General features: G+C 38.9%; 2 protein-coding genes and 1 non-coding gene across 4 annotated transcripts; 1 reads left to right on the top strand and 2 right to left on the bottom strand.

Moving 5' to 3' along the window:
• Window positions 1-5,710: 5,710 nt before the first annotated feature.
• RANBP1 (RAN binding protein 1) lies at window positions 5,711-15,597 on the bottom strand. Its single transcript, XM_035340941.1, has 6 exons — window positions 15,444-15,597; window positions 13,950-14,086; window positions 12,360-12,517; window positions 10,602-10,730; window positions 8,502-8,567; window positions 5,711-7,545 (listed from the first exon to the last, which is right to left on the bottom strand). The coding sequence occupies exons 1-6, from the start codon at window positions 15,456-15,458 to the stop codon at window positions 7,421-7,423; spliced, it is 630 nt and encodes a 209-aa protein (XP_035196832.1). The 5' UTR covers window positions 15,459-15,597; the 3' UTR covers window positions 5,711-7,420.
• LOC118175168 lies at window positions 8,285-8,419 on the bottom strand. Its single transcript, XR_004754910.1, has one exon. It is a non-coding gene; the product is annotated as a small nucleolar RNA SNORA77 (small nucleolar RNA).
• A 31-nt stretch (window positions 15,598-15,628) lies between the features above and the next one.
• On the top strand, window positions 15,629-23,385 carry TRMT2A (tRNA methyltransferase 2 homolog A). 2 transcript variants are annotated; one of them, XM_035340937.1, is made up of 11 exons: window positions 15,629-16,450; window positions 17,161-17,269; window positions 17,761-17,942; window positions 18,836-18,950; window positions 19,229-19,344; window positions 19,935-20,046; window positions 20,905-21,027; window positions 21,642-21,717; window positions 22,265-22,381; window positions 22,609-22,705; window positions 22,993-23,385. In XM_035340937.1, the coding sequence occupies exons 1-11, from the start codon at window positions 15,837-15,839 to the stop codon at window positions 23,294-23,296; spliced, it is 1,965 nt and encodes a 654-aa protein (XP_035196828.1). In that variant the 5' UTR covers window positions 15,629-15,836; the 3' UTR covers window positions 23,297-23,385. The 2 variants fall into 2 exon arrangements, with proteins under 2 accessions (XP_035196828.1, XP_035196826.1); XM_035340935.1 differs by having other exon boundaries at window positions 22,969-23,385.
• Window positions 23,386-24,349: the final 964 nt, after the last annotated feature.

The following is a 24,349-nucleotide window of genomic DNA, read 5'->3' as shown; positions in this document are numbered from 1 at the left end:
TCTGGATCAAGATACTTTATCCGTGCAACAGTGCATCATGCAGAACCAGCGTTTACAGAGGAAGGTTCAGACGCTCCATGTTACAAGGCAGTATTAGGCAGAGATGTGTTTCGAGATGATTTCTGTGTGTGCTGCACATTGCAGATTATTTAGCAGCAACAAATTGGTGGGATTTGGGGGGGTCCAGCAACAATTCCCTCAGTTCACTGACTTCCTTCCCGCTAATGTTCCAGTTCTTGACATACCTACTTTCAAGACAGAGTAAGGCACTGCTGAGCAATGTTCAGTCTCAGTATTAAAAGGCAAGTACATCTAAAGCCATGAGATCACTTTAGGATTCAAACAGTAACGATGCCTGAGGAGGACCTGACTCAAGCAGAACAGGCATATCTCAGAAGCGCTCTTCTGGAACAGCTTTATTTCATGGACTGTAGTTTCTGGATTCACACTACGTGATAAGTGTGCCAGAAGGTTTTGGCAGCCCTGAGGTAAACAGGGATGGCAGCATGAATTAGAAAAAGATTTAATGACTACCCAAAGAACTAATACAGCTACAAAGAACAATTTAAAAATAATCTGGCAGAGTCTGGCTAGCAACTGCATGTCTTTTTGCAAGATTTTACTTTGAGGTTTATTCCCCAAGGAGAAAGGGCCAACCACAGAAGTTGTGTTGGAGACACATGCTGGGGTACCGCTCTGAAAGCTGCTAACATTAAAGGAAAGGCAGAGGAAGCATCAGGAAAGCCTGACTGCCACGCACTTTTCATAACAAATCATGGCATCAACGCTAGCTAGGAAGCAGCTAAACAGTTAAGAAAATCCTTTTATTTTGCACCTTCTAAGTACTGAAAATCCCTGGCATCTTTTATTGGTCACTACGCTATTTAGCTCCCAGCTCATATTAGCTGTTGTCATTAAACAATGATCAGAATAAATCGTTCTCCTTTTCTTACTGGACTTGCTACCATAATAAGTGTACTTGCCAGCCTGTGTAGTACCAGTGATCTGCAAAATGTTCAGGGTCACTGAAGGTTCAACAATCAGGTGTTTAGTAATATATGTATATATTTAGTAAGTTTTTCTTTTAAACTTACAGCGCCCAATACAGAGGACATTTGGGTCACCAGGCACAACATAGTGCAGGCAGGAAGCCCAGGCAAGGCTGGACTTTTTATGGGTACAAACAAGGCCCACTGCGTTACCCTCTCGAACTTTATTATGACCATTTTCATTTAGTTGTTCAAGTTTATTTAGTACTAGATTTATCAAGAAATTATCAGTAGCCTAAACATAAATCTCACATTAACATTTTTCCATGGAATAGGATTCACTTAAGACGTATCAGACAGAACTCATATAACATGCGCTTCCCAGCTGCAGTGATGGGGCAAGTCAACTTACAGTTATTATGAGATTTAGATTACTTTACCAACACACCAGTTCCTATGCAATTCCCACAAGGAGCTACTCAGAATAACATAGGCATCTGAACGGCTTAAGATTCACAAACCATCCCATTTAAAACGATTTATAAAGTGTAATTCTCCTCTGCCAGTATGGAATATTACTCCAAATGATGCTGCTGAAACTCAGAAAGCCAACCATAATTCATATACTAGCAAAGAAATTACAATATTAAAAGCAATAATGTGAAGCAATGTAACATTAATTATACCTAGTGGGATATTCTTGTGAAATACCCTCCAAAGAATACAAGCTATTGGTCATTTTAATACCCAAATAATCCTTTTTTGATATTTACATAGCTATAATTGCTTTCATGGAAAAACAACATTAGAAAACTATACACCTTTACCTGCTTGAAATGAAGACAACCAGCACAATATGAATAGACAAGAGCTTGTGACATCATTAACTTCTTATCTCATGAATAAAACACACATCTTGATACAACAGTTAATATCTACATGACAACGAACTATCTGATAGAAGTTAGCAGAGTGAAGACTGATAGACAACAATAAAAAACTGGACTTAAGCTGAAAACAAAGTTAAGAGTAGAATGCTTATGAAATACTTTCAGTTGGCAGACACCTGCAAAATAAAAACATTTGCACTACGCAACACCTAACACAGAACTGTGCTAGAATCTGGTCTCTGTATTTAATACATTTGTCATTATGCTGGTTAAAAGCATAACTATATACCACAAACCCTAGCTTCAATATTAGAAATACTTTAAGGAACTAACGTAGGTTGCCTTTTTACTAGGAGACTGTAGCAAACTAGTTACACTCAGAAGTCTTTCAAATATTAAAAGGTCTTAAGTAAGTGTCTAATATCCAATGTAGTAGAAGTGGACAAAATCACTCCATACTTAAATTTGCCTATTAGAAAAATACACGAGCGATTATAAATCCCTAAGATGCTTGTAGCTCTAGATATTAACAACTATCCAGCTCTAAATATAAGGAGTTTTTTTTTTTTTTCTCCCGTGCTTGTCCATTTTCACAACTTCAAGATTTCCTTACTATGCAATTGCACAAGCTTCTCATTTGAGAGGGCACATTGTTTTCACTTAAACTACATTCTGAGAAATCACTTACATGTACACTCCACTCTACAGCTGATTACTTCAAACTTCTCTTCATCAAGCAAAATAACTCTGATCTGTTGCAGCTAGTTTTCAATATCTCCTGACTCTGAAAATGATATATTGTCAAAGATTTAGTTGGGGTTAGAGAAGGTCTGGAACATTCCCCTTATTTTTATTTTAAAACAAGAGTAATTTTAGCTAGATCTAATTTGGAAGAATTTTAAATCCTACAGAAACCATCATAAAGGCAAGAGTTAAAAACAACAACAACAAAAAACTTTACAAACACCTCACTAATTACCAAGTGCACGTTTACAAACAGATAAGATTTCAACAACTTAAAAGACTCTTTGAAATCAGTTTGGCTAATCACAAATTAAGACACTAGCTCACTAGCTGCCATATACAGCTTAGAAAATACAGCTTGCTAGAAACAAGCATGAGCAGCCAGAATATACAGGCATACTGGGAACAGAAGTGCATAAATGCAGGCTTTGAAGCCTTCCATTTCAGACGGATTGGAGAGAGGTGTGGTTTTGTTTTTAATAACCACATTGGAAGCTGCTGACAATCTGTACGGGAGATCAAAATAACGTCAGTTTTATAATCCCCCATCTCGGCATTTACACAAATAGTTGTAATTATTCAATATTAATAAAATATCAAATGGAGTTTTCTAAACTTCAAATTGGATTGCTTTTTTTAAAAAAGCTTATACTAAAACATTTAACATTTCCATTCAGTTAATCAAGTGAACACATTGGAACATGAAGCAGCAGAAGGCATAGTATTTCTGTTGTGGGATGTCAGAGTTCATCATGACTCGTTAGCCATAAAACACGGCATCCACCTTCTGGACCTGATGAATTCTCAAACCGGGAAATCCACACTACTGCTGGTACAGCTGGTCTGAGCTGCAGGTGCTCCCTCACAGGCAGGCAAGGCAGCCCAGGCTGGCTGAACCAAATACTACCTCACCTACTTTCTGAAGTAGGCTACTTTCTGAACCAAATACTTCCTCACCATCTACACAGAGTGAGAAAAGAGCTGGTTTGTCACCAGACCTCATTCCTTCTTGTCATCTTGGGCATATCCCCATCACAGTTCTTTCCATGGTGAAGATATATGTACAAATTAATCCCTCATTTTCTCCATTTAATTCTTTCAATTTTTATTCAAGTCAGTTTCAAGACATTTAGAACAAAATTGGACCAACCGTTCAGACTCGTACCCTTGTATGTAAAATACAAGCATTTCTTGAGCACGTTGCATAAAAAAAAATCCACAACATTCTCCTGTCTGCTTAGTGTTGAGAAGAATTTTAATTTTCTGAGGTTCTGGTATCATAGAAAATGCATTTCATACAAGCTACCTTATTGCACAGGAAAATTATCATATACAGTGTTAAAATACAACAAATAGGGGTTGCTGGCGACTTGTGAATGAAACATGTTGTATCATTTACACACTCCTACTCCTGAAGAAAGAAGTGTGGTCTTCAAAATAACGTAGGATTTATAAGGAACTATCTCAGATTTGTTTTTATAACAACAAACTTAAGTCTGTTTTTAAGACTAACTACCTGTTAAGTATATAATGTTTTTTGATGAGCATCAAAAACTACTATTTTGAAGTTAAATTCTTCATTCAGGTGTCCTCAGACACACTCACCCATCCATTTTTCTACACATAAGACCATTAGTACCAACAAAGGCTGGGTTATTAAGCCTGGCTACATTTCATCTTTTATTAAGCCTGGCTAGATTACATCTTTTTGCACTTGAAACAAGAATTGGTACAAGCTACAGAATTTAGCACCTGACAATACTTCACTAATCCCATTATAGTTTCCAGTTTTATTAAGAACACGTTAAAGCCTCCTAAAAAGTTTCACTTGCACTTTCTGTCATATTCCCAGTAATCTCAGTTATTGAAGTGCTTAAAAATTCTCTGACTACCTTAACAAAACTCCCCATGATTTTTGTCCACATTTAAGCATGCTAGGAGTTACCTTGCCTTGCAGGGTGCAAAAGGGAAATTAGAGAACATGAGTGTACGCTACCACAGCCTTGTCTACCACAGCCTTGTAAAATCGCCTTCAAATAGCCTTGATCCCAGGTTGATGAAAAAACTCCCAATACACCTCGATAAGGTGCAGGAATTAAAGATTCACTGGATTTCTGTACTGTCTGAACAATGTAAAGTTTTGCAGGATCCATTCTTTGTATGACAATACCTTCAAACAGGTTCAGGTATTTAAATCATACTGGTTACTGCAATTTTAAGAACTAGCATATGGCAGTTGTAGTTGGATACAATTTCATGGAAGAATTTCTACATTACAAGCCTACCTTTTTGTCAAAGCACTACTTCCACTTTTGAGCCAAGTTTATTATTTTAAGATTCCCTATTGTCCAAGAAGCCAGGCTAGATTCTGTTGTCTCAAGAATACCATGGTGAAGATGGGAAAGCATGAATGCTTAGTATCTGGTGAGTACTGCAAGGGAGGTGGTGAACAGGACACAAGATATATCAACTAGAACTCTACAAAACTCAGTATACAGAAAGCTATAAACACATTTTGAGGGCATCTCTTGGAAGCTTGTGGTATGTACACATGAAAGTCCATTATTAGAATGACTTTAAAACCTTACTTCACCAAGATTAACTTTCAGAATACTTACTAATTTTAATTGTAGCACAGCACACCTATGGCTTCTAAAAGATCAGAACACTGCCTAGCCAGTCTTCAGTTTAGAAGACTGACGTGTTCTTCAGCCAAACACTATCCAGAGGAAGTATTTTACTTAGTGGTCCTCATAACTTAGCTCTTGGAGATTGCAGACTTGCATTAAGGATGACTGTAATCCATGAACTGTAAACATGGATCAGTTAACCTAAACAGGAAGGGAAATGTCTTGAAATCAATTAAGTATGCATGAATAAGTGAAAAAAGGGGAGGGAAGGAGAAAGAAGGTAATAAACAGGCATTGTCAATACTAACATTAAACAAGTTGTTTCCTCCTGCCTTCTGCACAAGATTTGATAGTGAAATCAAACCCATACGTTTTGTTACTTCCACCACACTTTGCCCCTGTAGGCTAAAAATACACTCCCAGTAAGAGTTAACTTTAAATAAAAAGCAAATCCTTCAAATGAAAATTTAAATTTATTTTGAAGTTTTAAAATGTCATTTCTATCAATTTAGACACACTGTTTGACATTATCAGATCAGAGAATTTACAGTGACTCATGGATAAAGATTTGGCTTTTACATTCAAATGTTAAGTACTTCAGAAGAACTTTGTCTTACTTCCAAACCAGAAACACTAAAGAACATTTTATTTTGCCTTTCAACCATCTTTGTTAATTAACAGACTTTTGATATCTGCCGTACTTGAAGTGGAACATGCACAAACACTGAAGGAATTACTTTTTGAATGAAGTGAGTACCTTAATTACAGTTCCATACTTAAGACTAGTTCATGGTAGCATCAAAAGGCAGTGCTAAGTAGAAATACAAGATTTTTTAAAAATATATTTTCCTCAGGTAGATTGTAAAGTCTGATCTACTTAGAGAGCCTTTTTATGAAGATAAAAAGGTCTTGCTATCTGATAGTAATATGAGAAGCTTAGCAAGTTTTGTCCAGTTTTCATGATTGTGGGAATGGTAATAGAGAATTCCATTGCTATCTAATACTATCCTTGTATTAGTGGTTAACAACAAATCTCAATCTATGAGACTTAAATTGTGCTGATTTTATCACTTGCTATAATTTCTTCTACTCTCTAGCAGTAACTTGAAACCAGACAAACAATAAATGCTCGCAGGGGAGAGATTTGATCAATTTGCCCATTATTGGCAAGAAGATTGCCCCTTAAGTGTGTACAACACAATTAATTGACTTAAGTGAATGTCAGAACCCCTCCCTTCAAGAGGGACAGCCTCCCACCACGCATCTTACAAGTTAATAACCACTAACAGCATTTAAAAAAAAAAACACACAGCATAAGCTCCAAGGCCCTGAAAAAGCTTACACATTTTAGAGTTTAACTGTTATGTGCTGACACAGGGCAAGGTACTCAAACTCCTTCGTATATGCCTTAGTGTAAGAGACCAGTACTGCCTTTAGTCAGCCAGAAGCACATCATGGAAGATCTGGGGTGAACGCTACAACTTTGTGCTAGACTCAAGTGTTTTTAACTTTCATAAGCAGCAGGGGTAAGATTTTGTTTCGTAGAAGGAAAACGCTACTCAGGTCTCACATGATACATTTCTTCCCCCACCTTTGTTTTCCCTGTCTAATGAAGCATCAGTAATAGTGTGTCAGGAATGCTCTGTCAGCTGATGCCACAAGTCTGCTGTATTTCAAGAATCACAGGCACAATCCCTGCTCAGGAACACACAGCAGGAAAGGGCATCAAAGGTCTGTTACATTACAGTTTCAAAAGCCATAAAAAGAACACATGCAGTCTTAATCTTCCCTGTTGGTAAAGTCTGTGAACCTAGTTAATCCACAGGTATGATGATATGAATCATAACACCCAATGAAACAAATGTATTCATAAGCCTTTAAAGGATATAGAAAACTCAGTTCTGTCCTCTGATGCTGTTTCAAGTTTGTTTTATTCACTCTTTTGGATGACCATAAATAAGTGTTTCCACTATGGAAAAGAAAGTTAGCACAGTACATTTTCATGACTGGGGAATGGATTTTCTGAAGACATCTTCAAAAGGGCAAAAGCTTAGAAAAAACAACCTGAACATTGAATTCAGTTCCTTATAAAGTCCCTTGTAAAAATAAAAATTAAAAAAAAAAAGAAGAAAAATTATAAAGGAAAAACTGCAAGGCCCAAAATGATTTATTGCTTTTCTTCATTTTTTTCCTTGGTCTCTTTCTTCTCAGATTCTTTGCTCTCTTCCTTTACAGAAAGCTCTTCTAGTTTTTCAGCAACTTTATCAGCGCTATCATTTTTGTCTGTGCCTGCTAAGAGATCAATGACAAAAAAGTTACATACAGGCAGTCAATTTTCCTGTAACAGAGGAAGTAAAAGCAGAGGATAAGGGGGGTAGGGAAGAGAGATGGCTGGTATTTAGAACAAGAACAACAGCAAAGAAGTTCTTCACTGATTACTGGAATGATTTATTCTGTTTCTTCCCCTTTGCTAGATACCTCTGATGCTAGAATTTCAATCACAAAATGAGTGTGTAGTAGTGACAGGGAAACATGTAACATTTGGTCAGCTTTGATGCTACTAGTAACAGACTCCATACAACATCCAGTCAAGTAGATGTCTTAAGTCCCTAGCTTTTGCTGATCTTAAATTAAAAACATCCTTACGAAACCCAAGTTTCCTCAGTTTGAAACAGAGAGGGACAGGAAGTTCTTAAGACTGAAAAATTCTCATGTAAATATCAGGAGTGTTGACTGCAGACTGCTTGTAATCTGTACGTCACAAAGATGGAAATGTTTATTTTACAAGGTAAGCTGTCTTGTCAGAGACAGCTACAAAATGCAATTAAATTAAGCTGTTCAATAAAGAAGACCTGTGAAGAAATGCTACAGCTTCATTTACATTAACTATAAGAACAGCGTATCCTGCTTTCATGATTCCCTCCCAAAATTTCACAAGTAAACTGGAAGGAAACACCACTGTGGTTGCAGTGCTCACAGTTCATTTGTGTACTATAAACTAGAAATGCTTCTTTAGTGGCAGTTCCAAAAAAGGCATGTCCCAAAAGCAATTGTAACAGCCTTCTACAAAAAAAGGAAGGCATTTGTCAGGCTTGTGGACTACTACTCTTGCAGACAGAAAAAGCACCTGAACTGAAGCCTGCAGTTCGGTACAGAGTGAGTCTGCTCAATCACGATGATACTCCAGGGGGCTATAAGCACTCAAACAAAAAGAGCGGCATGGTACAATACTTAAGATTTAACCTTACCTTTCTTTGCTCTCTTGTCTACTTCATTCCTGCATTCTTCAAACTTTGCCTTGAATTTCTGTGCATCTGTTTCAGTAAAGACAATATTTTATTAGCTTTATCTCCATGTAACATTGAATATTTTGCAAGTATCTTTACTCAAAATCAGAAGTTGTGTAAACAAAACCTGCAGGTACTTATAAAGTGACCTAATATAAAATCAGAGTGCTGCACAAAGTTCTCCAATCCCATCTATGCAGAAGCAGTTTGTCTTTAGCAAGTCTAATAGAGCCTCCTATTTTGCACCTTGAAAATATTTAAAAAAAGACTCCAGAAAGAGCTGTCTTGTAGTCCAGCTATCCCTGCCCTATAAAAATAAGAATGACAGACTGCTAATATGACTGTGCAGAAGACTGAGGATTTGCCTTGAACTACCCTCCATCTCCACTATGTTGCACCCCAAAAGAACTTCAGATCTGTACCATAACTTACGGCCTCAGCATTAAGTACTGAGGATAAAGCCTAATAGTAGAATATTCAAATCCAGTACCCAAAGACCTTGACTTAAACTGCTCCTGATTACAGTAGCTAGGGAAGCACAGATTCCTCCTATGTTTAAGTTGCTTAATGAAGCTACAATAAATGTTTATACACAAACAGAGAGACAAAAGCTGATCAGTCAAGGTACTTCCTAACATCAGAACTATACAAATGGTAACAGGGTATGCCAGCTTGGTACTACTGACCACATGAGGTCACTGTTGCCCCACAGTAAATTCAGAAGCCACCATGAAACTAGCTGAGGAAAATATTACCTCTTTTTAAGCAGCTCTAAAAGAAGAGATAGATGGATACATTTATGCCTGTTCACCCATTATCTGCTTAGTCAGTACTGAAAAGGGTAAACACACACAGAGGGCAACTCTAGTAATACAGAAGACAATACCCTTAATAACCCATACAACCTCTAGTGAAAAGAGGGAAGGAGTGAAAGACTTTGCAAAGATAGAGAAATAATTACCCAGACCTTTTCATATTTGGTTAAGAAGCAAGCAAGCAAGCATGTGGACCACAGATATTTATATGACTAAACAATATACTTGAGGAAAAGACTGCAAGCAATGAGATCTACTAAATTCTTCCCTGATGCAGGTAAATCCATCCCATGGGTATGCAAACAAGGTAGTATTTCTCTCACAGCATTTCCATATAGCCTTGGTACACTATCAACATTAAAAAGGTCGAGCCTATACATAGAAGTTTGACACCAATAAAGAGGCCAAGCTGATTGCACTACTACATAAGATATGCTGGACTAGAAAGGGTGCATTTCAAAATACAGAGCTACTTTATTACCCATCTAGCATACAAAAATAAAAGGTGGCTAATACACTAACTACTTGTGTGGTAGGTAGTAAAGCAACATTTTTCCTTCTCCCCCCTTGGAAAAAACAGAAAAAGAGAATTAAATTCCTTGAATCATCCCACAAAGCTGGAAAAGCTGCAGTGGCACTCAGCCCTACTAGCTGATCCACATGTAATTAGGGACCTACTCTATTCTGGTAGCCAACATAGTCACTCCAGAAAAAAACACCAACTTGTATGAGAGTCAGATTTGATTTCACTAACCAAACATTCAATTCAATCGAAACTAAGATGCTACATTCTTTATTTCATAAAAGCATCTTCCACTAAGATAGATGGACCACATCTCAGGTCAGTATTTCCTTTCCTTGCTCCTAACACAAGAATGGGGTCTTAACTAGAACTGAGCAACTGAGACAAAAGAAAACGAGCTGCATATACTAAACTCTACCCCCACAGTATTACTGCTTTTAGTTTTACTCTAATTAGCATTACACTTGCATGAAATGGCATAAGATGAAGTTTCCTAGAGCATAAAGCTCTGTAAATACTACTCAGGATCTAATTATTATACTGTATGTCAGCATGTATGGTGAAATGATTAACTGACTTCTTTCAGTTAAAGCAGTAATTAGCTAATGCTGCTGTGCAGCGCTAAGCTATGCTTTATGTACAACGGAGGTTTACAGTAGTGTTTGGATCTGTAGTTTAATATACAGCATACAATCAGCACAAGTTCAGCACCAGTCTACTTACTTTCCGCATTTAGAAAACGGATTGCCAGAAGTTCAGGCTTGGGGCTTTCATCTGCAAAGTCAGCGTGTGTGTTCCAGACCCATGCCCTGTCACTGCCAGCGTTAGGCTTCAGCTCCATTAAGGGTGTGACTGAAAAGCAAGCATTGAAGTGGTACAGAGCACAACAGTAAATGTTTTCCACACCAGCCTCCATATGGACAGCTGACCATGATGCTTATGTAAAGCACTTTACAGAAAAATACTTCTTGATACATAGAAAACAGTGCCCAATATAATTTTTACATCCTCAAACAAAATGATTCAACACCATTACTGCATAAAAGAATGGTGGATTCACCACTGTTTAGTTAAGAAATGGAGTTTGATTCAATTCTATTTTAAAACAGATGACTGCTGTACTGTAAGAGATGCAGACACTAAGCACAGCTTTGAGAAACAGTCAAGTAGTTTATGAAGAAAAGGCACACAGATAGAAAAACAGCATTCTTCTGCACAGTGGAAATAACGTACTACCCATGTCTGAAAATCTGAAGATGGTCAACTCATTCCCTTGCATATTTTAATTTAGAGATGGGATTACATTTTGTTTCACTTAATGTTTGCATGAATGAAAACAGTCAAATTAATACAGTCCTTTTGTCTGTGTGCGAATCACCATAAATTCAATAAAGAAATCTATACTGCAAGTAGATTTTCCAGGAAAAAAGTGATTACATGGACACTATAATTTGTCAATTATGAACAGTTTTATACACATGCAACAGTTATTTTCCTAAACAAAAGGTTTATTCCTATTGGTTGGTGACTGCTGCTTTTCTATTCACTGTTTTTACTAAACAGGAACACCTGAGTTCTCTAAGTCTGACCTTCTGGAAAGATTTCCCCAAAGAAAATAATCATTGTTTCTGACTACAGATTTGTATTAAATTACATTAAGCAAGTACTTCAAACTTACCTAAATTTAAGTTAACTCCACAGATACCTTTATATAAACCTGCAAACTACCAAAGCAATCAAGTAACATGAAGCATTACCTAATTGGTTTACTTGTTGCTAAATTGACTTTCAAATTTGTTTTCATTTCATATTTATTTTTATTCAAAGAGAATCAAAGGAACAAACCCCTCCTGCTCCATCAGCTCTCAATATATATTCTTTTCAAATAAATTAGCTGAACATACCCCTTTCAGTCTGCTTCACTAACAGAGAAATGCAGCCAGGCCAGTTTAGCACCTCAGTATCTGCCTTCTAATGGTTAAGTATTGTTTCTGCCATTTAAGTTGGGGTGCTAAATTATTATGATTGCTCCCAATATTTTCTTTTTAGATGAATGCAGAAAGCAGAGGCCTCAATACTGTTCATTATAAGGAATGGTATGTTCTGGCTTGTTTTGGTAAGTGAGAAAGTAAGCAAACAGAAAGTCTGTCTACTCAAGATAAACTTAAGTGTCTTTAGAACACCATTAGTCTAAAGAAAAAGAGTAACGCTTTTAGAGTCAGCATTGCAGGCTGTTCTCAAACCCAACTTACAGCTTCCTTACGCTAATAAAAATAAGCACTTATGGTTTTGATACTTGTAGTCTTGTACACAGAGCAAGACATGACTATATTTACAGTAATATAATTTGGACATCTGCTTTAAGATGCAGCAATTCTCTAGCTGCTACTAAAAAGCTACTGGGCTCTTAACCTGCAATGTATGAAGCTTCATCAGGCTTTTTTTTTTTTAAAAAAAGAAAGCAAACAACATATAACATACTGTAATGGTTTGCACAGATTTTTAGGGTTTTATCCCTCCTCATGAGAAGGCGAATTGTTCCCTTCTCCTTGTGTTTCAGGAGTTTCACATCACCAGTTCCTCGTTCTTTCCATTCTGGTAGGTCATTCTCAGATGCAAATCGGAAAAGTTTTGCTCGCCTTAAAGAAGAGAGAATTTTAGAAGTTAGCCTCTATGTAGAAACACTTACTGAAGCAACATGCTCAATTATACAATACAGTGGATTTTTTGTTGTTTTTGTAAGTCACTTTTTTTACCCAAGCTTTTATTCAGCACATAGCATTAGAAACTGATATTATGTATTCAAGATTAATAACAAGCCATTAGGAAATACATAACATACACTAGAGTTCATTATGTTCTGGACACACTTTTGGGAAGGATGATAAACATATCTGGTGTACATAACCTTTTAAATTAATGAATAATTGACAGGCTTTGCTATAGCTAGCATTTCTAGGTAAGTATTAGAAAATATAATTGCTTGAGTTAAGAATACTGCTGGTTGGCTGTAGCAATCAAACAGCTACGTTGAGACTAAGACTACTTTTTCTTGTATAATTCCAAGCCCAGTGTTTGATCTACGATTAACAAAGTGCCTCACCCTCTAGAGCCACTCATTTCCCTTCATCTCCAAATGCCTAGCTATTGCTATTATTCAAGTCAGAATGAAAGAAACTTAGTGCTGCACTGCAGTGCAACATACCTGCTTCAGAACTTCATTCTTTGATTTTCCAAGATGGCAGTGTACCAAAGAAGAAACAGCAATAGTTTGGGAGATTAGTCAACACTGACCTTAGAGAGACAGTCTGAAGAGCACTGCCAACATGAAAAAAGCACCTGCTCACACTACAGGATAAGATATATCTATCCTCATGCCCAAGCAACACTAATTCCAAATAGGTACATCTCAGATAAAAGCACAAATTCTACATTGGTCTTCTGGATGTAGCAAGGAAGCATCAGTATGGAGACACTATTTACAAGCTTCAGAAATGCAACCTTTGCTGCAAACAGAAGTTAGCGATCACTAAAGAAACATTCAGGAAGAAGCTCAGTGTTCTACTTCTCTATACAAGAGCAAGGGATGGGGCTTAATTAAAAAGATTTTTAAAGAGAAGGTATTGGATGTTAGACTTCTAACACAGGCTCTGATGCAGATGAACTACTGTGGTCCAAAGGAAGTTATTCCTTCTAAGCCCAAATGGCACTAAGTAACTCCTAGTTTTAGCTACCAGAACAACCAGAATTCAAGAAGCGATCCTCTTTTCTGTTATTTGTTTTATGCTGTGATTACGCACCTTCAAACCTCAAATTATTATCCAAGTTAATGCTTTCTTTTAAGCTAAACAAAAAAATATTAAAGTCAGATTCACAACTTCAGCTCCCTGTACTGTTTTAGGCCTTAATCAGTTTCCTGGGGCATTATTGTCAATCATTCCCCCACTCAATCTCTGCCACCACAGTAAATACCAGCCTAACTATTCCTAACTAGTTAACCAGCTTTTTCATAACACATTCAAGTTAAAGTCTAATAACCAGCTAGATAATATGCAGAAATATTCTACTTACATCTTAAAGAGCTCTTCCTCATCCTCTTCCAGAGTTTTTATTTCTTGCTCAGGAAGGGAAACTATGGGCTCAAACTGAGGATCATGGTTAGAATCATCTGCATTTTCAGTAGAAGTATCATGCTCCTCATGTGTTTCCTGGAGCGGGGAGATGGGAAAAAAAAAAGAAATATTTGTTATATACTTTAATTCAAGACTACTCAGTGATTAAAAATTAGAAACTGAAATATATTGTAACAATAAACCGAAGTTATAGTTGAAAGTTAATTGCTTTAAAGTCATCATACAATTAAAATAAGAAAAATAATGGCCTTGCACAGCTAGATGTTTCAGTTCTACCCACTAGCTTTTGGTTACGGAAAAGTTTCACCAATCATCTTTCTGCTGAATGTGTTTTATGCTTTGTTATGCTACTTTGCTATGCTACTTTGTTTTATGCTTTTTTATGCTACTTTTTTGTTGCTAATGACTATCACTACTGAGGGAAAAAAGAAAAAACAGCAAAAAAAATGAGTACTGCAACTTGAGACATTTTACATCCAGAAAGGCATCCTAAGTTCATTGTTCTCATCTTGTGTATTAGAATTCCCCACAACCTGAGGTGTTTTTGAAGCTGTTATGACAATCATTAAGTATTTTTTTCCGTTACAACTGCACTCTTTGGGGAAAGCGTAACAGGTCAATGGCCAAGACAAGACGTCCCATGTGGTTGTTGGGGAAGCGGCCCTAACGTTCACTGAGCTTCGGAATCCCTCTGCGTGCCTCGCCAACAACCGGCAGCCCCAACCGGCAGCCGCCCCCGGTGCAGCCTGCGAGGGGAATTCATCCGCAAGCGTAACGAGGCCGCACGCGGTTAGCTCAGGTGAAGGGACCCGATCTGGCTGGTTTAGTGTTGCTGTTTGAGTAACAAAAAGAAATAATAATAATTAAAAAAAAAAAAAAAAAAAAAAAACAGCGAGAGAACAAGAAGCGCTGCAAGTGACTTCTGAGAGGCAGATCCCAGGCACACCAGGCGGGACGGGAGCCGCGGGCTCGGGCAGGCCCCGAGGGGCAGCGGCCAGCCCCAGCTCCCGCCGACAGGGCCGGGCCGAGGAGCGGCGGCCGCTCGGCGCCAGGCCAGGCCCCGGCGGCAGCCACGTGCGAGCGGCGCCCGTTACAACGGCAGGCCCGGGCCCGCCGCGACAGGCGCGCGGCATCAGGGCTGTTCCCCCTTTACCGAGAGAGGATTAAAGGGGGTGGGGGCAGCGGGGCGCCTCTCCCCTCAGCACCCAGACGGCCCCAGAGGGAGGCCGCGGCCTCCGAGGGTGAGGGAGCGCTGGGGGGGGGGGGCTGCAGGCCGCGGCCTCCCTCAGGCCTCGCCCCCACCTGTTTCCGTTACTCCCCTCCCCCACCCCGCGGCCTCCTTCCCGCCCCCCTCAGCCCCCCTTTCCCCCCTCAGCGCCCACCGCTCCCCCTCAGCCCGCCCGTTAGCCGCCGCAGGGCCGCGCTCCCGCACCTTGGTGTCCGCCATGGGCCCGGGCTCGCTGCGCTCCGCTCGCCGCCGCCGCGCTTCCTGCCGCGCGCCCCCGCCCCTCCCGCCTTTACCTCATGCCCGCGGCCCGCGCCGCCGCAAGGCCCGATGGGAGACGGCCCCCGCCCCGCCCCGCCGCGTTCCCTGCAGCCCCCGCGCCATGGCGGCGCCCGCCCCGCGCCCGGTGTAAGATGGCGGCCGCCTGCCTGAGGGAGCGCCGCGGTCCGCTGCGCTTCGGTTTATTTCCTTTTTTATGAGCGACGCGGGGCTTAACGAGAGGGGATCAGGAGTAAAAAAAAAAAAAAATAAAAGTTAACGGGCTTCTCCTGGAGGAAGCACTGAGCGCCGCGGCGCGGTCGGGCTTCAGCAGGCGGTGGGATGGAGGTGGCTGTGCCGGCCGGTAACGGCGCGGCCGGGCCTGAAGAAGGAGGAGGAGGAGGAGGAGATGGCGGCGGCGGCGGTGGTGGTGGTGAAGGGGGAGGAGGCGGCACCGGGGGGGACTCCGCGCCCGGCCCCGACGTGTACGGGTACACCAAGGGAGAGCTGTTCACCTCCGAGATCTATAAGGTGGAAATACAGAACCTGCCGAAATACATCGGCTTCAACGACGTGAAAAAGTTCCTCGCCAAGTACGGGCTTAGCCCCCACAAGATCAAACTCTTCGGGCGGCAGACGTTCGCCTTCGTGACGTTCAAGAGCGAGGAGGAGCGGGACAAGGCCGCGCGGGCGCTGCACGGGGTGCTGTGGAAGGGCCGGGCGCTCAGCGTCAGGATGGCCAAGCCCAAGGCCGACCCCATGGCGAAGAAGAGGAAGAAGGCCGAGGGGAGCGAGGCAGGGGAGGCGAAGCGGCTGGCCCCACCGGCAGCCGGCCCTGAGGAGCCTCTCAGTAAGCAGATAGCCGATGTGGTGACTCCGCTGTGGAGCGTGCCCTATGCGGAGCAGCTGGCCAGAAAGAAGCAAGAATGCGAGCAAGTGCTGCAGAAGCTGGCAAAGTAATTAATGCCTGGTTGTGAAGCTGCCCTGGGTCTAATGCGACATGGTTACGGGGGGATAGAACTGTTTGAGCAGATTGCTATCTAAAATAAAGCCTGTTAGAGGGATGTCAAAAAACAAATCCCAAACAAAGTAAATAACAAATCATCTGTGGTGCTAGGGCTGAAAAAGTGCTCCAGCTGGCAAAACGTGCCGTTGCTGTTCTTGGTCAGCTTTGAAAGATCACTAAATGAAAGGACATTGATTTGGGAGTCCGTAGCGCCATGGGCCTACACAGAAAGATGTTTGTGACCGTAAAGTTCAAAAAAAATGTGCACCTGTCAAATGTTGTAAGAGGTGGCAAAATACCATTAGGGTGTTCTCCTAAATAATCCTCTCATTTTTTAAGTCTGGTCTTTGCAGATCAAAGTATCTTTTCCATCATTTGCCCTAATCACGTAGATAAAATAGGAATTCTGTTGGTACATCAGTACCTTGCCAAACCTAGTACTAACCTTTGTTAACTACATTAACTTTTTTTTGCCAGGTTATGGTTCTTGCAAAATTGAAGGGTTTTTCCATGTTAAACAAAGCATTTATTTCAGAAGAAATATTCTTCCTCTGGCAATCTGATACTTTCTTATGCCCTAGCTTAAAAAGGAAAAAAAATGTGCAACAGTTTACTTTTTCCAAATGCGTACTTTTAAATGTTTGTTTCTGATTTGGGCAGGGAAATAGGAAACAACAACAGAGCATTATTACCTTGGCTGTTCCTGCAGAAGCAGAAGTATAATAAAATGTGTTGCCCGGTAGAGGGAGTGAAAGCATCACCGTTACAGGTAATGTAATCCTAGGTTGAAGATGGAATAGGGTTGATGAGCTCAGGGCTAAATCGATTATTTGGTCTTAAGAGACTGCAGATGAACTGAGTATTTGTCTTCGTTGTGTAATGAATGATGAATTTTAGACATCATTGCCTTTCGTGTAAATAGTGTGTGGAAATACTTACAGGAAGCAGAGAAACACTTAACTGGATATTCTACCTTTAAAATGAGCACGCTGTTCCCAGAGGTTTGTGTTGTAAGCTAATACAGGCATATTTCAAAGAATGCAGTATTTTGCTCTTAGAATAACACGATTTCCTTAATACTTTTTCATTATTGTGGTTAGTTCTCATACATCAAAGTTCAGGAATATCTTCCATATGAACTGAAATGTCTTGTGGCCTTTTGCAAATATGTTTAACCACGTGAAGGTTGTTTTAGGACAAACTTGGCATGTACAAATAAGTGCTGTATAAATACCTTATATAACTTTATTTTAAATCTAGACTGAATATCGTAACAAATGTGAGTTCTTGATTGGGATTGGTGTAAATCAAGAAGACAAAACTGTGGGTTGTCGTCTTGGCAAGTATAAGGGTGGTACGTGCGCTGTAGTGGAGCCATTTGATACTATTCACATTCCTGCTACTGCCAAAAAAGTAGTAAAAGCATTTCAAGACTACATAAGGTGAGTGTAAGGAAACTGAATTTTCAGTAAATGTTTTGATGTCTTAAATACTCAAAAATATTCATAAAATTAAATACAAAAAGTTTAGTGTTTTTCTGAGCTTTATGACCTGAGGATATACCAGTCTCATTGTTTAGCAGTTCTTTGACATTTACATCTTGTGCCTTGATCACTGGGGGTATGTCCCTTGCTCTTGCTCAACTGTTTTGACATGGAGGGGAGATACCAGCATAGCACAGCTCTATTGCTAGCGATGAGATACGTAAGTCTACAAGTGAAAGTTCCTGTTATTTAAAAGCTTTTTCCAATAACTGTGAAGAAAATTTTATTCTGAAAAGGTCTTGTTAAAGGAGGAATTTGAACAACAAAAATCGAATGCGTGCTTTGCTGAATTAGAGAAGAATTCAGCCTAAGAGTCAATAAAACAAAAGTGGTAAATTTGTGAGCAATCACACTTCTTAGAAAAGGAGCAGTTGCTTTAAAAAGCAGTTAAATTCTGAAAAATTGAAACTTAGAATAATCATGAATATGGAAAGTTTCAACTTAGTGTGGAACACAGAAGCTGATGAAGGCATTTATAAAAAGTTGTGTTGTTCCCTGAATGTGGTGTGAAGCTGCCTACATCCTATCTGTAATTTTGGATGGGTTAAAATGGTTGAGGTAAGAGGATTGTGAAAGCTAGGGAGAGATTATTTTGCAATTGGAGATCTATTAATCTCTTTTTTTTCTAAATTAAGATTTGAAAGTCATTCTTCTCTTGACAAATCAATGTAGTCTGTTTGTACTTAATGTTTTTCATCACTTTGCATGGTGAGCTGCTTTTGTTTCAATCAACTTGAATGTCATGCAAAAAATAGTTCTTTGTTAAGTAACTGAGCTTCTGAAAATTGCAGGTCAACTCCTTACTCAGTTTACAGCCCAGAAACCTATGAAGGTCACTGGAAACAGCTCACAGTCCGTACCAGCAGGAGTGGCCACATTATGGCAATTGTTTATTTTAATCCTCAGGTATTTAAGATAATATATAAGGTGCAGCACAGATGCACAGTTTTAAATGACATAAATCTGATTTTATAAATAGTGAATATGAAAGAGAAATAGAATAATGACTTAGTGTGGTTTACTCTGCATTACTGCTTTTTATTTAGAATAATCTGATATATGCAAATGAGCAATTAGCGTATGCCTTCTTTAAGCATATAGAAATATATAGCAGGCATACACTAAATCATATCTTCTAAGTCACTAAGATTATTATTTTCTCTCTTTTCAAATGAAACCTTTAGAAATTAAGTAAAGAAGACCTAGGTGACCTAAAAGTCTCTCTGGCAAAATACTTCACAGAAGGGCTGGGAAGGGACAGTGGCATTACTTCTCTGTACTTTGTGGAGGAAGGCCAAAGGTAAGGAACTTGGTTTTGCTTTGGGAAATTTTGGTGGTGGTGGGATTTTTGTTGTTTGCTAATTCCTAAGAGTAGCAGCAGCATTATTACTTTGCTGAACAGTTATTTACCTTTTCCACAAAGGAATCCTGAAACTTCCAATTTTCCTGTAAGAGGTTGCTGGGTAAAGACAGCTAGAGTTTAAATGGGTGGACCTGCTACTAGTTGGTGGCTGTCAACCTGTGGAAGTGTTTGCTGTATTAGATGGGTACTTATTGTTATCAATGAGTAAATTTTGTCTCTCTTTTTTTTTTTTTTTTTCCTATTTTACATGATTTTTCATCTCCTCATCATCTTCCACAGAGCACAAAGTCCACATTATCTTCATCTAGAGACAACGTAGCTCACACTGTTTGTGTCAGTGGAACGAGATTTATAAGAAAAAACTCCAAGGTGGTCTCTAAAAGAACGTGATAAATGTTGCAACATTATAAACTACTGTGTAGTAATACAGTTTTTAAGATCACTACAGCTTTTTTTTTTTTTTAAAAAAAAAAAAAAAAGTAACAAACATAATTGCTTTTGTTTGTTTGTTTCTCCCCTTCTACCAGGAAATCTCCCAATCTCGAAGACTTGCCGTTGGAGCATGTGGCTGGTGATAAGTACATATATGAAGAACTTCTTGGCCTAAAATTTAGAATTTCTCCTCATGCATTTTTTCAAGTAAGGATGATACTAAGTTTCTTGCATTTGCGTTGTTGCCTTTAAGATTGGCTGTTGCAGTGTAGTGAGATGCTACATATTTAAGAGATTCAACCTTTTATGTATTTCCAAAATGTGATTCTTCCCTTGGATTGCTTTTAAGCTTCAACAAGTAAGTAGCCTCTGCTATGTAAATAGAAAGTAAGTAGTGAAATAGGAAGGAAATAAGTTACCACCTGGGATCATAAATACATGGAAGATAAGCTGTGTTTTCTATAATTTGCCTTAGATTTTAAGCTACTATTATGCGTTTATTATTTTTATGTGGTGGGCTTCACTTGCCCTTAGAGAAATTAGAGAATGCAAAACAGAGGTGCTGGTTTGGTGAACTTGCTCTATACTACTTCTTTAACAAGAAGGCACGATTACAGCATTTACATCAAAGCAGGTTTACAGGTGAGGTTAAAATAAAGCTTGCTGAGTGTCTTGTCATGGTTATATTCTCCTGGGTTTGAATCTTTACTCATACTGTTCAAGGTCCGGAAGTATTCTAAAAATACAGGCTTCCCTTTGTTCCTTAGCATTTTGCTTAATCATTTTGTTCATTGTCTGCTCTAGTTTTCAAACTTACTTCTTAGGTACTGTAGAAAATGTCTTGTTTTTACTGGAATATAGATACCAAAACATTCCTTCTCAGAAAGAACTGAATGAGACTTTTACAATGCAATGGTGATCTGGTAGATCAGTTACATATGATGATAACTTACATGTGAAGTTATTTCTTAGAAAGAAGGAAAAAGAAAATTTGCTTTCATAAGATTCATTAAAAACATTTACTGTTTATGAAGAAGTACACCTACTTGACATATAATTTCACAGGTAAATACACAGGCTGCAGAAGTTTTGTATACTGCCATTAGGGAGTGGGCACAACTGAACCAAGAGAGCACGGTCCTTGACATTTGCTGTGGTACAGGAACTATCGGGATTTCTTTAGCCAAGGTGAGTAACATTTCTTCCTGGATATAATCTACAGTTAACAGTCAGGTGTACCTCTTTTGTTGTGCTTATAATTAAATACTTGAAATGAAATGCATGATATCTTAAGTTTTAAAATTAATTTCTAATTAAATTGCCTGTGGCTGTTTTAACACATCATTACGAAAGCTCACTCTTATGTTAAATACCCTCAATTCTTTAAATTCAGTCAAAAGAGGCAGTAGTTCTGTCAGATAGCCAAAATTTACTCAAAAATATTTGTCCACCTAACTAGTTAGAGCTTTCTCTCAAATCTTTTGATATCAATAACCGACATTATTATACTCATATTTTATGAAGTGGAGTAAAGAGCATTAAGGAAGTTTGGACCTCTAAAAAAAAACAAAAACCTACCATAACAAGAGTCTAATGGGATAGATGATGTTCATCTGAGAATTTCAGTCAAAAAGCCCGTTATTTGCACAGGTCTCTTCTTCGACTCTTTTCTAGCTGCAAGCTAGTAAAGTAACCACCTGTAAGTCAATGTTCACATGTAGTAGTTAATTGCTGATGCAATGAGTAACTGTTATATTTACATCTCTGTACCATAGGCTGATCTTTTCCCCTTCATTCTGTAGAAAGTGAAGAAAGTGATTGGAATTGAACTCTGCCAAGAAGCTGTGCAGGATGCCAAAGCGAATGCCCAGATAAATGGTTAGTTAAGCTAAATTTCTAAGATCTTTGTTTTCCAAGCATAGTTATTTCCAAGCATTATTTGTTTTCCAAGCACAGTAGTTATGTAGCTAGTTCTTCTTCACCTTATCCAAGGAGCTTGGAATTACGTTGTTGATAGTAATCTTGTCCATTTTAACTATTTCTTCTGAAAACAAGTATGCTAATCTCTGCGGTTGTTTTTCTTGTTGACGAACAGCCAACATTACATTTTTTTCCTTCTAAACTAGAACGTTTCAATGTAAATGTGAAACGAAGCTCCATCTAGCCTCATAAACGAAAGTCTTTATCAGTATCTATTTTTTTTGTGGGCTTTTGCTTTATTCAAGATAATTGAGCATGCTTAAGTTACTGCTGTTTAAATAATTTGAAGTACCAGTCAGTGGTTGTTTAAGTTACAGTGGATCAGGCTAGACGAAATAACCCATAGTTTCTAAGATGTAAGACTTTAATATCCAACTGGAGTGTATTGAAAGATGCTTTGACTCGATAAGTACTCTGATTAATACCTTGCTTCTTTGTTTAATAGAACTGAATAACATCGAATTTCACTGTGGGAAGGCTGAAGATATTGTTCCTTCCTTAATTAACATATTAGCTCCCCAGAACCTAATTACCATTGTAGATCCGCCACGAGCAGGACTGCGTAAGTTTACTGTCTCTGTTTTAAGTCCCTTCTCGTAGCTGATGTTTGGTAGTGTGCCTAAGAAAACAAGCACTTGGAACAAATAAAGTGTGAGGCTTCAACTATAACTTGAAGCAGCTGACTATTCTACTAGTTTTGTTCATGCTGGAGTCCAACCTGGAATAGTTCTGGAAGGCTGGTGATGCACACAAAACTTGCTCTCAGCTCTCTTGCTTTTGATCACCTAGATTCCAAGGTAATCCTTGCAATTAGAAGAGCTGAACAGCTGAAGAAGCTTATCTATGTATCCTGTAATCCCAGAGCTGCAATGAATAACTTTGTAGAGTGAGTAATTCTTGTAAAAATAAGTAAATATGGTAAGAAAAATTGCTTTTTGGGGTGGAGGACTGAGTTTTTCTCACCGTAAAACAGCTGACAGCTGCTACAAAGCAAGCTTGGAGCTGTGTTACCTAATAATGAGTAATAATGGAAATATTAGGGGTGCTGACTAACCATATCATGGAATGAGGCTAGGGGAAGAAAAACCTTTCTTAGAAGAGTAGTAGTATACTCTAAGTGATGAACAGTACACTTAAAAACTAATACAGTTCCTGTTCCCTGTTCCCATCAAGTCTTTGCCGGGCCCCTTCCAACCGAGTCAAAGGAGCCTCTTTCCGTCCTGTTAAAGCGATGGCTGTGGATCTCTTCCCTCAGACCAGGCACTGTGAGTTACTGATATTCTTCGAAAGGATTGAATATGCAAATGGAAGCTCTGCAGAAGTGAAGCCTGATGATACTCAAGTCACAATAGCAGGAAGTGATTCAGAGTGCTTGGACAGTACCAACCCATCTAACGTTGATACAAGCCAGACAACTTCTACGGATACATACATGGATACAACATCCAAAGAGAGGGAATCAACTCAAGTCCTATGAGATACTTTCCAGAAACTGCTTTTGCTTGTTAACTGCTTCAATAACATTGTTGCTGTAACACCCAGGTAATAAATCTCTACAACAGAGTGGCTGCAAGGCTTCCCAGTTATTTCATCATAATACTAATTTGAATTAAATTTAATTACATACCATTAAGCTAAACTCTGCTTTTCTCCTCCTGCCCTCAGAAGGAAACTGAGGTGAGTGAATTAATATATATAGTGGCCTCACTCTTTATACTGTTGTGATATAGCCTTAAAAATTATCCCACAACTATGTTACTGAAGGAGAAAGTAGCTTGAATGCAACTTACTCAGTTTTTGAGGTTACAACTGAAGTACTTTTGAACACAATGTTTTCAACACCATCTCTGCACTACATTCAAAGATCTTATCTCAGCTATTGTCCCAACTGTTTTACTCAAGAGCCCTGTGCAATAAGAGAAAAATTCAGTTGCGTTTAGTGCAAAACCTTAACACAAGAAACATGTATTGCAGGCACCTGGGTGATGAGCAAGAGTGCTGTTAGTGAACCCTAGGAACTACAAAGCTTAGCATCTTAAATCACACTTTGCATGTGTGTATTGGTCGTGAGGATAAACCTGTTTGAGATTCCTACCCTTGCGTGAGTTTGCTGTCCAGTCAAGATTCAAACGTCTGTACAGATGCTCAGTGCCTAGTATTAATTTAAGGGATCCTGACCCACACTATAGGATAGACTATGCTGACTGTTAGAAGGAATAACCATTTTAAAATGAAAGTATTTGAAAGTACTTTTAACGTATATTTAATATAAACTGAACACAAACTTTTGTTACAGCATGCACAGACTTGCTAATACTCCTTTCTGTCCAGTTAGGCACATGACAGCAGGTACCAAAAGTAGCAGCATTAGATGGTGTTTCAAACTGACATCACTTAAGTAAAAATACAAATTCCAATTCAAGAAAAAACTTAAACACAGCTTCACCTCAAGTGATGTCTAACCTTGTACACATTCAATTCCTTTCCAAAAAGTGATTGAACAACCACTTCCCTAACCAGTAAGCCCATA

Source organism: Oxyura jamaicensis, chromosome 15, assembly GCF_011077185.1.
Source record: "Oxyura jamaicensis isolate SHBP4307 breed ruddy duck chromosome 15, BPBGC_Ojam_1.0, whole genome shotgun sequence".
Lineage (NCBI taxonomy): Eukaryota > Metazoa > Chordata > Aves > Anseriformes > Anatidae > Oxyura > Oxyura jamaicensis.
Note: the sequence above shows the minus strand (reverse complement) of the source record. Positions and strands in the feature narration are given on the sequence as shown.